The sequence below is a fragment of the Cucurbita pepo genome, chromosome 16, assembly GCF_057944985.1.
Source record: "Cucurbita pepo subsp. pepo isolate OVF chromosome 16, ASM5794498v1, whole genome shotgun sequence".
NCBI lineage: Eukaryota > Viridiplantae > Streptophyta > Magnoliopsida > Cucurbitales > Cucurbitaceae > Cucurbita > Cucurbita pepo.
Window position 1 is genome coordinate 12,279,937 of NC_141813.1, and position 11,249 is coordinate 12,291,185.

An 11,249-nucleotide genomic window follows, 5' to 3' on the forward strand; every position below is an offset into this window, starting at 1 on the left:
AGAAAAGTTGCCTTTTCACATACACCTCTTTTCCTGTCTTGTTCATTGACAATGCCTCTGTTTGGAAACCTCCATGGTTCTTTTTACCATGGGCTTACTACAAACCTATGTAAATTTTCGGACCAGGCTCAAGCCCACTGCTAGTAGATATTGTTCACTGGCCCGTTACGTATCACCGTCACGGAGAGGTTTCCACACCCTTATAAGGAATGTTTTGTTCCTCTCTCCAGCCGATGTGAGATCTCACAATTCACCCCTTTGAGGGCCCAATGTCCTTGCTAGTCCACTGCCCGGTGTCTAGCTCTGGTACCATCTGTAACAGCCTAAACCAACCGCTAGCAGATATTGTCCACTTTGGCCCGTTACGTATCACCGTCAACCTCACGGTTTTAAAACGCGTCTACTAGGGAGAGGTTTCCATACCCCTTATAAGGAATGCTTCGTTCTCCTCTCCAACCGACGTGAGATCTCACAATCTACCCCCTTTGGGTGTCCAACATCCTTGTTAGGATGCTTTGATAGTTTCCATACCCTTATAAGGAATGCTCCATTCTCCTCTCCAACCGACGTGAGATCTCACAATCTACCCCCCTTTGGGTGTCCAACAATCCACCCCTTAGGAGGCCTAGTGTCCTCGCTAACACATCGCCCGGTGTTTGGCTCTGATACCATTGGTAACAACTCAAGCCCACCACTAGCAAATATTATCCTCTTTGGGTTTTCCCTTTCGGACTTTCCCTTTCGGGCTTCCTTTCAAGGTTTTTAAAACGTGTCTGTTAGGGAGAGGTTTCCACACCCTTATAAGGAGTGTTTCGTTTCATTCTCCAACCAACGTGGAATCTCACAATCCACCCCTTAGGGGCCCAGTGTTCTCGCTAGCACACCTCCCGGTGTCTAGCTCTGATACCATCTGTACCAGTCCAAACCCACCACTAGCAGATATTGTCCACTTTGGCCCGTTACGTATCACCATCAGCCTCACGGTTTCAGAACACTTCTACTAGGGAGAGATTTTCACACCCTTGTAAGAAATGTTCTGTTCCCCTCTCCAACCAATGGATTCAAACGAAAAATATGAAGGCGATCACAACGAGAAACATACTTAACCTAATAGTATGCATACAACGGAGGAATCAACCCCCTTCAACATCTCTCGTAACGTATTAACATAAGTTCGAGCCAAAATAGCGACACTCACTCTCACCCCTAGTGAAGATAACCCTGAGAACAGAGGTGGGTCTGATGTGAACAGCATATTTTGAGAGTGCTCTTTTTCTTTAAGTGTATCATTGTGAATGAGCCACGGTGAACCAGACAAGGACAACCGGGTGGAGCTTTTGCTCCCAAGTCTGTTTCAACTTTGGCAATGGTGGGTCATCTTCTTCTCTCTGATTCTCTAACCCTATCTTACCTTCAAACTTTATCATAATCTTCCACACATATGCGACAAGACCTTTTCTTTAATCTTACTCATCCCTTCTTCTTATGAAACTTTCCATAGGTTTGGTACCCATTGAGCTCATAGCCTAAATCATAGATGGTACTAAAGAAGCTATGAACAGTGTATAATTTTTGGTTTGTTTTGAGAAATATGGTCATTTGGTTCGGCGCACCAGCTGAAATGGATACCCTTTGTTGAGGATTGAGGATTATTGGGAGTGAGTCCCACATTGGTTAATTTAGTGGAAGATCATGGGTTTTTATAAGTGAGGAATACTATCTCCATTAGTACGAGGCCTTTTGGGGGAAGCCCAAAGCAAAGCCATGAGAGTTTATGCTCAAAGTGGACAATATCATACTATTGTGGAGAGTCGTGATTTCTAACATGGTCAAAAGTGACTAAAGTGTTGAACAAAGGGTGTACTTTGTTTGAGGGCTCCAGAGAAAGGAGTTGAGTCTCGATTAAGGGGAGACTATTCGAGAGCAAGCCTCAGGGGAGGCGGGGAGGCTTATAGTGTACTTTGTTTAAGGGGGGGATCTCCATTGGTACGAGGCCTTTTGGGAGAAGCCCAAAGCAAAGCCATGAGTGGACAATATCATACTACTGTGGAGAGTCGAGTCGTGATTTCTAACACCCTTTTCCCCCTTTGTGGCAACAAGAAATAGCAAATGAAAAGCAATTGGCATAATGGGCTTTTTTCGTAGTAACAGTGGGTGGGTCTCATGAGATCTATGCCTACCGTCGGAATAGCGGGGTGGCACCATTCCCGGACTTAGTAGTACACGGGTAGACCGGGCATGATTTCATACCAAACTCTTGTTTGTTTGAGCCACTCTCATGCATGTAGACCAGAAGATCTCACATAGAGATCTTCGTGGGACTAGAGAGGGAGTCTCAATTGATCTTTTCTAGAAATCCTTATCCGGAGATCTTTCCATTGTCAAAGGGCTTACTCTAGAAGATTAGGTTACTTTGACTATGTACTATGACCGGAACCCTTTGCAATAAGAACAAAAGCCCTACCCCTGCTACATCTACTGGCACTTCAAAAGGGTTAGAAGATTGAATGTTGTTTTCATAGACAAACTAGGGCAGGTTTTCAAGTAAGAAATTAGACGCAGATATCATTAAGGCATGTCCTGTACAGAAAACTGCAGCCATTTCAACATTTGATATTAACCCATGTTTCCAAAACCCTAGAATTGAACATAAAAGTGTAATGAAGTCTGAAAAGTCATGAATAAACCTTCAGAAATATCTTGGCTAAGCACATATAAATGTAATACACAGAATTCCATATGTAGTTTCAATAATGCTTACCCTTTGAGCTACTTCCGCCGAGGATTGGAGTAATTAGCGAAGAAATCGAATCTACAATCCCATTTCCACATCTAATATGGTTTTAGTTTTTGCTAAAACATTGAGAAAATGAGGAGCACAGAATGACACGAAATACTGCTCATTGCTGAAGCTTGTTCTGTTTACTCTATGAAACCCAAAAATTGTTCTCTGGTTTTTTTTTGTTCTGTTCTTTCAAAATTTTTATTCCATCTTCTGTTTTTTTTTAATCTTAATTTTTCTATTTTTTTCGTGGGTAGTTGAACAATTTTCTAAGAAGAGGATTTAAAAAAAAAAAAACAAAAAGAGGAAACTGAAATCATGTGGCTGCTGGAATTCGAGCCCAGGTCTCCACGGCCACAACGTGGAATTCTTACCACTAAACTACAGCCACTTGGTTACTAAAAAATGCATTAATTTTTTTTTACTGTTAGTAAATGTTAAAATTAGCTAATAGCATAATACTTGGATTAAACGAGTAGATAGATATAGCTTATGTGGCTGCTGGGATTCGAGCCCAGGTCTCCACGGCCACAACGTGGAATTCTCACCACTAAACTACAGCCACTTGGTTACTATTAAATGTATCAATTCTGTTTAATCGTAATAAATGTTAAAATTAGCTATTACTTGGATTAAAAAAATAGATAAACATATATATCTTATGTGGCTGCTGGGATTCGAGCCCAGGTCTCCACGGCCACAACGTGGAATTCTTACCACTAAACTACAGCCACTTTGCTTAGAAATTATGCACTTTATCTAATAATTATAATTTATTATTAATAAATGTTTAAGTTACCTAATAATAAATCATAAACACTATCGAAGTTCTTCGGCGGATGATCATTTTGTTTTGGTTTTTGAAAATTAATCATATTTCCTGGTAATTTCTTTTCATCATTTTCGTACCTCTTAAAGAAATATTTAAATTTCCAGCCAAATTTTCAAATAAATATAAGGTTTTAATCTAAGAGGGGCAATTATCTTCCCTCCGTTTTCTGTATCATAGAATTTGATCAACTTCCACTTGCTGAACATGAAATCTGATGTTGGGGAAACAAACTACAATTTCACTGATGGAGTTGCTCATAAACACAATTTCATTGGATGAGTTGGGATCATGATTTCGAAGGGAAAATCGTCGTTCTCTATGCTACATCGAAAATGTTGCCTTCCGTCGATTGAATTGCCTTTGTCAAATGCTTCAAATCGGATTGCAAATCGTTGGATCATCGGTTTCGTTGATCTGATCCTTGAACCGAAGCATCTCTTCTCAACTCTGGATTCTGAAGAATTTGAGCACGAAGTGTTTGATAATACGATACTCTTTCTCCGTCAACGTCTTCCCTACCGAGCGTCTCCAGCATTGCTGAAGAAGAATCAGGAGTAGGACAATCGATTGAGAGATTCGAGACGTGCAATCTGCAGAGAGGGCAACTCGAATGGTTACGGAGCCAGGCGTCGATGCAAGAACTATGAAACGAATGATTGCAATTAGGTAAGTTTTTAATCAATTCGCCTTCTTCGAATTCGCCCAAACAAACAGCGCATTCTGTATTGATGCTTGCCGTTGATTCGGCTTCTTCGTTCTTTTTGAACTGTGATATAGGTAGCAAACGAATCGTCGAGGCCTCCAATCCATGGACATGCACTTGCGGAGAAGGATCGTTAGGGTTTTCATCGAATTGGACAACAGATCGACCGCAAAACAATCCCTGAAAGACACGACACCATCGTTTCAATATTCTGTAGTTGCTCAACAGTAGGACGACGATGCATACGATGGCGATGATCGAGATTGACCATGGACTCCAGCTAGAGTAATCAGGTACCGGAGATGGCGGCGGCGGCGGTGGCGGACTTGATGGCATGTAAGAATATAGAATCGTAGATTAGAGAAAAGCATTTGAGATGATAAAAATTATCGAAGGGATTCGATGATTATTCTGTTGATCTATAAATTGAGAAGAATAGGGAATCTTGCACCTGAATATCTCCGTCAAAAAGCAGATTGAAATTGCATTTAGATGATATCCAAGTAGAAAACGAACAAACACATTGAATGCTAGTTAAAATACTTAAATATGGCTGTTTCTTGCAATTCTTTCTGCTGTGGAAATAGATTGATTAGCATGAAAGGGTCGATGATGAAGTTAATTTTGATGTAAATAAAGCTTCAAATCCCGTGATTAAAACTACCAAGTCATTTTTTACACTGCCAACTCCAGATCTTGATTTGTACAATGGTGTTCTCATTGAATTTTCTGTCTCTTGGCTGCTAGAATCTGAGCGTTACCATTTGGAGCCATCAGCCAGGCACTGTTGAAGCAAGAACCAGAAGATGAACAAATTTGAGAAGACCCACGAGACATTTCAGGGTGTAGAAGGGAATGCAGTGGCTTTGGGGAAGGGCTGCTGGGTTTTGAATGGGGGTTTATGCAGCCATTGACAAGGAGAGGGGGAATCTTGAAGGCTTGCAATGGCGGCGGATTACACCATTGGGGAAGCGGCCCGGCGACGAGAAGTGTCTGAAGTAAAGGACCTGCTTCTGTAACAGCTTGCAAGAGATTGCCTTTCTGAGGCAATGTTCTTCCCTTGACGAGATTATCCATCACAGTAGAGAACAGATCAGCCTTTTCTGTTTTGGGAGTGTCCAGAGGCGGCTGATGGGCAGCATTGTACTCTGTGACCAAGGGCTGAGCTAGAAAACTTATTTTGCTTGAATCAGCCATGTTTGGAGTGGAGAAATCTGGCGATGAAACTCCATCAAAGAACGAATCGGCCGGTGAAGAACCATATGAGTGGTGATTATAAGTCTCATAGAGACTGTTTGATTCTGTGATGCTGGAATTTGCTTTGGCGGGTATGTTGAGAGGGCTTTCAGGGTGGAAATGAAGCAGAGCAGGTAATTCAGTTGCAGCAGTGGGCATAAACTTGTTCATCAGTTTCTGCAGCTGATCTCTTGCTTCGTCTCGTTCTTCATATGCTGCCTGCAGGAGAAGAAGTAAGCTCTTCACTTTCTCTTTGTTCTTTATACTTTCTTCATTTGCTTCCATTTTTAGTGACTCAAGTTCAATAGTCGTCTGTAGTAGTTTCTGCTTCAAATCCTCCACGTTCTGCCAATTGAAACTAGATTTGTTAGTATAAGCAGAACAAAATATTGTTCTAAAGAGAGAATCTTCATCATCATTGGTTCTCATTGACGATAGAGAGTATTATCTCAACTTATATTAGGCTTCCCAGCTTAAGAGAATTATCTCAACTTATAACATTCCAAGCCTATAGCTAGTAGATATTGTCTTCTTTGAGCTTTTCCTTTCAAGTTTTCACTCAAAGTTTTAAAATACGTTTACTAGGAACTTGTAACAGCCCAAGCCTACAACTAGCTGATTCTGTCTTCTTTGGGCTCTTCTTTGTAGGTTTTCTCTCAAAAACTGCGTCTATTGGGAACCTGTAACAGCCCAAGTCTATAACTAGGAGATATGGTCTGTTTTGGGCTTTTCCTTTCAAGTTTTCCCTCAAGCTTTTTAAAACGCGTCTACTAGAAAAAAAATGTTTCGTTCTCCTCACTAACTGACGTGGGATCTCCCACAACACTACTACGTTTACTTTTCACAGAAAGATAAGGATAAACTATTGGGGGATCAGGATGAGATTATAGAATGCGAAGAAGGCGTCCATTGTCAAATAGTGCTGCAAAATTAGGTTCTCACAAATCAATGCCTTGGAATAACATATAGAATTATCTCATCAATACCGACATATTCCTTTCCATTTGCAACCAAACATGCTCAAATATTAAAAAAAAAAGTCATGAACAGCACAAACACTGTTACTCCCCACCCCTGCTGCAGCTACTAGGAACAAGACAAGTATAGCATTTGTGTCCACTTCCCCCACCAAGGAACAAAGAAAACGAAAAGATCTAGCTTGTAAGTGCCTTGTGATATAGGAAAATCATTACAGAATCCAACTTCAGTGAACATAAGAGATCATTTTGAAGTTAACAAAAGCAGAAAACAGAGTGAGAGAAAGGGGAAGAACAAACAAACAAACAAACAATCTATGCAAGGATAAGCCTTCCTAATTCAAAAACCCCCAAAATTGGGAAGACCCAGAAGAAGAAATGAAGTGAAGCAAGTCTTGGAAGATGAACAAGAGAGAGAGAGAGAGAGAAACGCACCTCCTGAAATCTCCATAAACAGCCCACGTCCTCCATGGTTTCTCCTGCTTGCTCAATATGGAGAGAAGAATGGAGCATGAGAATGATATAAGCTCAAGGTAGAGAGAGAGAGAGAGAGAGAGAGAGAGAGAGAGAGAGAGAGAGAGAGTGTGTGAGAAATGGGTTTATTTTTGTTTTTGTTTTTCCCCTTCACAAAGTTGCAGAGAATGGTTGTAGTCGCATCAAGAAAGAAAAAGAGAGAGAGAAAAGAAGGAGAGGGTGATGTATAGAAAGAAATGGAAATTCCAAATTGTACGCCTCAGAGGGAGGGCGTATTGAATTCCATTACAAACCCCTTCCAAATGGAAAGAAAGAAAGAAAGGGAATTCCCTATCTTTCTCATTCTCTCACATGCAGGTCAAGAACAGGCAGTAAAGACGGGGTTAGAGTTTCCTTATATGAATCCTCTCTCTCTCTCTCTCTCTCTCTCTCTCTCTCTCTCTCTCTCTCTCTCTCTCTCTCACTCACTACAATACAAATACAAAATGCCTACCTTTCTACGCTTAGGCTCCGTGGCCCATTATCCTCCCAAATTGCCTCCCTTTCAAACTTTATTTCCCTCCGGCGGCTCTCTCTCTCTCTCTCTCTCTCTACTGTAACACTTTTACTTGTAAAAGGGGGTTTTCTTGTTATAGAAATGGGCCCATGAAAGCCCATCTTCTTTTCTCATCCGAAATCACTGTGTTAGATGAACACGACTTTCTACTGTGATATGATATTATCCACTTTGACCATAAGCTCTAATAACTTTACTTTAGGCTTCCCTAAAAGGCCTCATACCAATGGAGATAGTATTATTTGATTATAATTCCATGATCATTCCTTAAATTAGTCGATGTTGAACTTTCATCCAACACCTCCCCTTAAACGAGGTTCGACTCATTTTCTTTTAGAGTCTTAATCATTTTTTACTAAGCCTTCGAGGCTCACAATACTTTTGTTCAACATTTGAAGATTTTATTGACATGACTAAGTTTAGAGCATAACTTTAATACCATGTTAGATGAACACAACTCTCCACAAATGATATGATATTGTCCACTTTGGCGGCTTTGCTTTGTGCTTCCCAAAATGCCTCATATCAATGGAAATAGTATTCTTTGATTATAATTCATGATTATTCCTTAAATTAACTGACGTGGGACTTTCATCCAACAAACTCGACAATAATTGATATGTATTAGTATTGAAAATTATTACTCAATAGAAATTTAAATATTAATACTTTTGTTTCTTTTATCACGAAAAGAAATAAGTTAAATTTTAAGTTTAGTCGATGAACTTTGATTACTTGTTCTTAAAGTTAAAAATGTGTTATAAATTAAATTAATTTATATATATATATATATATATATATATATATATTAGTAGAAAAATTGTTGGAGGGCCAATTATATAGTTTTAAATTTAGAGGGACTAAATAGATATTAGTATTTTATTTTGTTAATGTGATATTGTAGAGAGAGAGAGAGAGAGATCTTGACATTTTTTTGTGTCCTTCCAAAAAGTGGGAGTCTTTGTAATTTTACGTTACATGACACAGCTGTCCAGCAAAGAGGAGACCGAATTCGCTTTTACCACCCTAGTTTCCTAACAGCTAACGACTTTACCTGTCGACCACCCTTTGGAATATAGTCACAATTATTATTATTATTATTATTATTATTATTATTATTATTATTATTATTATTATTATTATTATTATTATTATTATTATTATTATTATTATTATTATTATTATCATCATCTAATTTTGGGAAAGAAGTTGAAAAATTTCTCGAAAAGCTTATCGGATATCATAAGAACTGAATATGGCTTCGAATCCTATTGAAAAGTTCTAAAAGTTCACCGGATATCATAAATTGTTGAAGTATATATACATGCATGCATGACACGTGTAAGACTGAGAAATAGTTGAATTGAATTTAAATAAATAATTTTTTAAACAATTGGTTTAATTCTAAAATTATTTTTTTTAGTTTAAAATTTTTTAAATGTAATTTTGAAACTCATATTAAAATATCAACTTTTTAATAACATATTTGAATTAATTTGTATTGAGTTAACTATTTAACAAAATTATTTGAATTGAAAAAAAAAAATTTATATCTCAATTAATTAAATTTAATCTAAAAAATGTCTCATTCAACTAAATCATAACTTTTCAACCTATAATAATTTATAAACGGATTAATTAATTGACAGAGGTCCTGAAGAGCAAATTCACATGGGAAGTTGGGTAGGTGTCTACGATGGGCCATTAGGAAATTGACACGTGGCCAAATGTCCTAGTCAGTAGCGCCGGACAGTGACCGACGTTCTGCATGGTTCGGAGAACCTTTCCCTTCTTCACCGTGTGATGTGGCACATGCAACTGCCGATTAATCGTGCTACTCACGTGGCTATTTCTAGCTTGCACGTGCCTCGCCCCCTCATTTTAATTTTAATTTTTGTTAATTTTAATTAGTATCGATAAACATGAATTAGTCTATGTCCTATTCTAATTATCACTCAATATCCGCCGTACTCCTAGAGATGCCTTTTATATATATATATATATATATATATGTATATATATATATGTTACATTACCCATATTATTACTATTATTATTTTAATCTAAAAATTGTCGTATCCATTTCCTTATTTATTTAATATATTTAATGTAAGAGATTCGATTGTCTGATTTTGAAACTAATTTACAATTTTTTTTAATTTAAATTTAAATATAGATAAATATTATAAATATTATAAGCCAAAAAAAAGATATTTATTCCTAAAAAAAAATATTTCAAAATAAGAATTAAAATTGACTATGTATATTTTAAAATTTTACCAATCAATTTATTAGATATTAATGTCTAGTTTTCGAGTTTTATTTTTAAATAATTTATGCTTATTTGTACATTTTAAATGTATTATAATACTTTTAATTTTTTTTTTATAAAATTAATTGAATACAATTCATTATGCTACCATCAACGATTAATTACAATTAAATCTATAATTTTATTCCAGATGATTAAAATGATTAAATTCCAATAATTATAATAAAATATTTTAAAATAAGGTAAATAAAAAAAGGGATGGAAATTATTTGTATTAAGGAACAATTAAAATTTAATGATTACTTATAGAATAATCAAGGGGGAAAAAGGCCCCTCATGTTTTAGAGAGAATGCCCCAAAAATGGAAGGAAAATGATTGCGACAAATGGTGGTCATAATTTAACCGACGAACGATGATCCAGTAAAAGCCTCAAAGCGAAAGATTTGGACAGGAAAATTCACTGGGAATCATCATTTCGGAGCTCGGGTTAATTGAGTTTGTCGAGACGGATAGTGGTTTCTCAAGGGAAGAAGAATTCGACAGGTAAATTTCTCGAATCCCATTGTGAAACTTTTGAGTTAGAGATTGTTATTGGAGTGATTGAAACTTAGAAATGTTGGTTCATAGTTATGATTGCTATGATTATACACAAAAAGCAAAACCCAATGTGTTTAATAACTCATTTCATGTCATAGGATTCTTAATTCCAGTTACCTAAGTAATCAAACCCTTTCGTTTTTCCCCATCCTACAATTTTGATTGGACATTGTTACTGTATTGTTGGCATTTGAATAGGCTGTATGGCAAAGGGAAAGGATGCCTGTTAAATGGTATGAATTTTGGTGAGGCAAAGGTATGCCCGCCAAGTGTTTGATAAAAGTCCCCAATGAATATTTTGGTGTAGGATAAGGGTGTCTGTTGCTAATGCGTTTAGGGTGCTTGGATTGGAGTAGTGTATGAGACATGTGCATATAAACTAACACATTTAAAACTCAAGGAGTCAATACTTACTTTCTTTCTGCTTTTACGAAATGATTAGATTTGGTGGGTGGCTCGGGAAAATATAAAAGAAAAAGGGGGGAGGGGAAAGGGGTAATAAAGACTTGATATTTTTTAGACAGAAAACTAGGCGAAGGAGACCACCGAACCGAATAGACAGATGCAAAAGCAATCAATAGATTAGTGGACACAGAAAGTCAAAAACACTTTCTTTTTTCCCTGGAATAAAATCATGGCCATTGCAATCATATATTTGAATGCTTAGTTATTTGCCAAAGGGGAAATGTTCTTTCCCCTCCATTTCTTTCAATTTCCTATCCAATTTGATACTTCAAAAAGTTCTAAAAGCTTCAATTATTCCATCAAGCTTATTGGTGTAATAATGTCACTGGTCTTATCTCTATTAAGAAGAATGAT

The 11,249-nt window shown here is 37.3% G+C and overlaps 2 protein-coding genes and 3 non-coding genes across 5 annotated transcripts; all 5 read right to left on the reverse strand.

The window, feature by feature from the left end:
- Window positions 1–3,101: 3,101 nt before the first annotated feature.
- On the reverse strand, window positions 3,102–3,173 carry TRNAH-GUG (transfer RNA histidin (anticodon GUG)). Its single transcript has one exon. It is a non-coding gene; the product is annotated as a tRNA-His (tRNA).
- A 102-nt stretch (window positions 3,174–3,275) lies between these two features.
- On the reverse strand, window positions 3,276–3,347 carry TRNAH-GUG (transfer RNA histidin (anticodon GUG)). Its single transcript has one exon. It is a non-coding gene; the product is annotated as a tRNA-His (tRNA).
- Window positions 3,348–3,444: 97 nt separating this feature from the next.
- TRNAH-GUG (transfer RNA histidin (anticodon GUG)) lies at window positions 3,445–3,516 on the reverse strand. The gene has a single exon. It is a non-coding gene; the product is annotated as a tRNA-His (tRNA).
- Window positions 3,517–3,692: 176 nt separating this feature from the next.
- Window positions 3,693–4,712, reverse strand: LOC111777051 (RING-H2 finger protein ATL16-like). The gene has a single exon (XM_023656493.2). The coding sequence runs from the start codon at window positions 4,651–4,653 to the stop codon at window positions 4,012–4,014; it is 642 nt and encodes a 213-aa protein (XP_023512261.2). The 5' UTR covers window positions 4,654–4,712; the 3' UTR covers window positions 3,693–4,011.
- Window positions 4,713–4,925: 213 nt separating this feature from the next.
- LOC111776837 (uncharacterized) lies at window positions 4,926–7,557 on the reverse strand. The gene is made up of 2 exons (XM_023656225.2): window positions 6,966–7,557; window positions 4,926–5,898 (listed from the first exon to the last, which is right to left on the reverse strand). Exons 1-2 carry the CDS (start codon window positions 7,041–7,043, stop codon window positions 5,035–5,037), a joined length of 942 nt encoding a protein of 313 aa, XP_023511993.2. The 5' UTR covers window positions 7,044–7,557; the 3' UTR covers window positions 4,926–5,034.
- Between the last annotated feature and the right edge of the window lie 3,692 nt (window positions 7,558–11,249).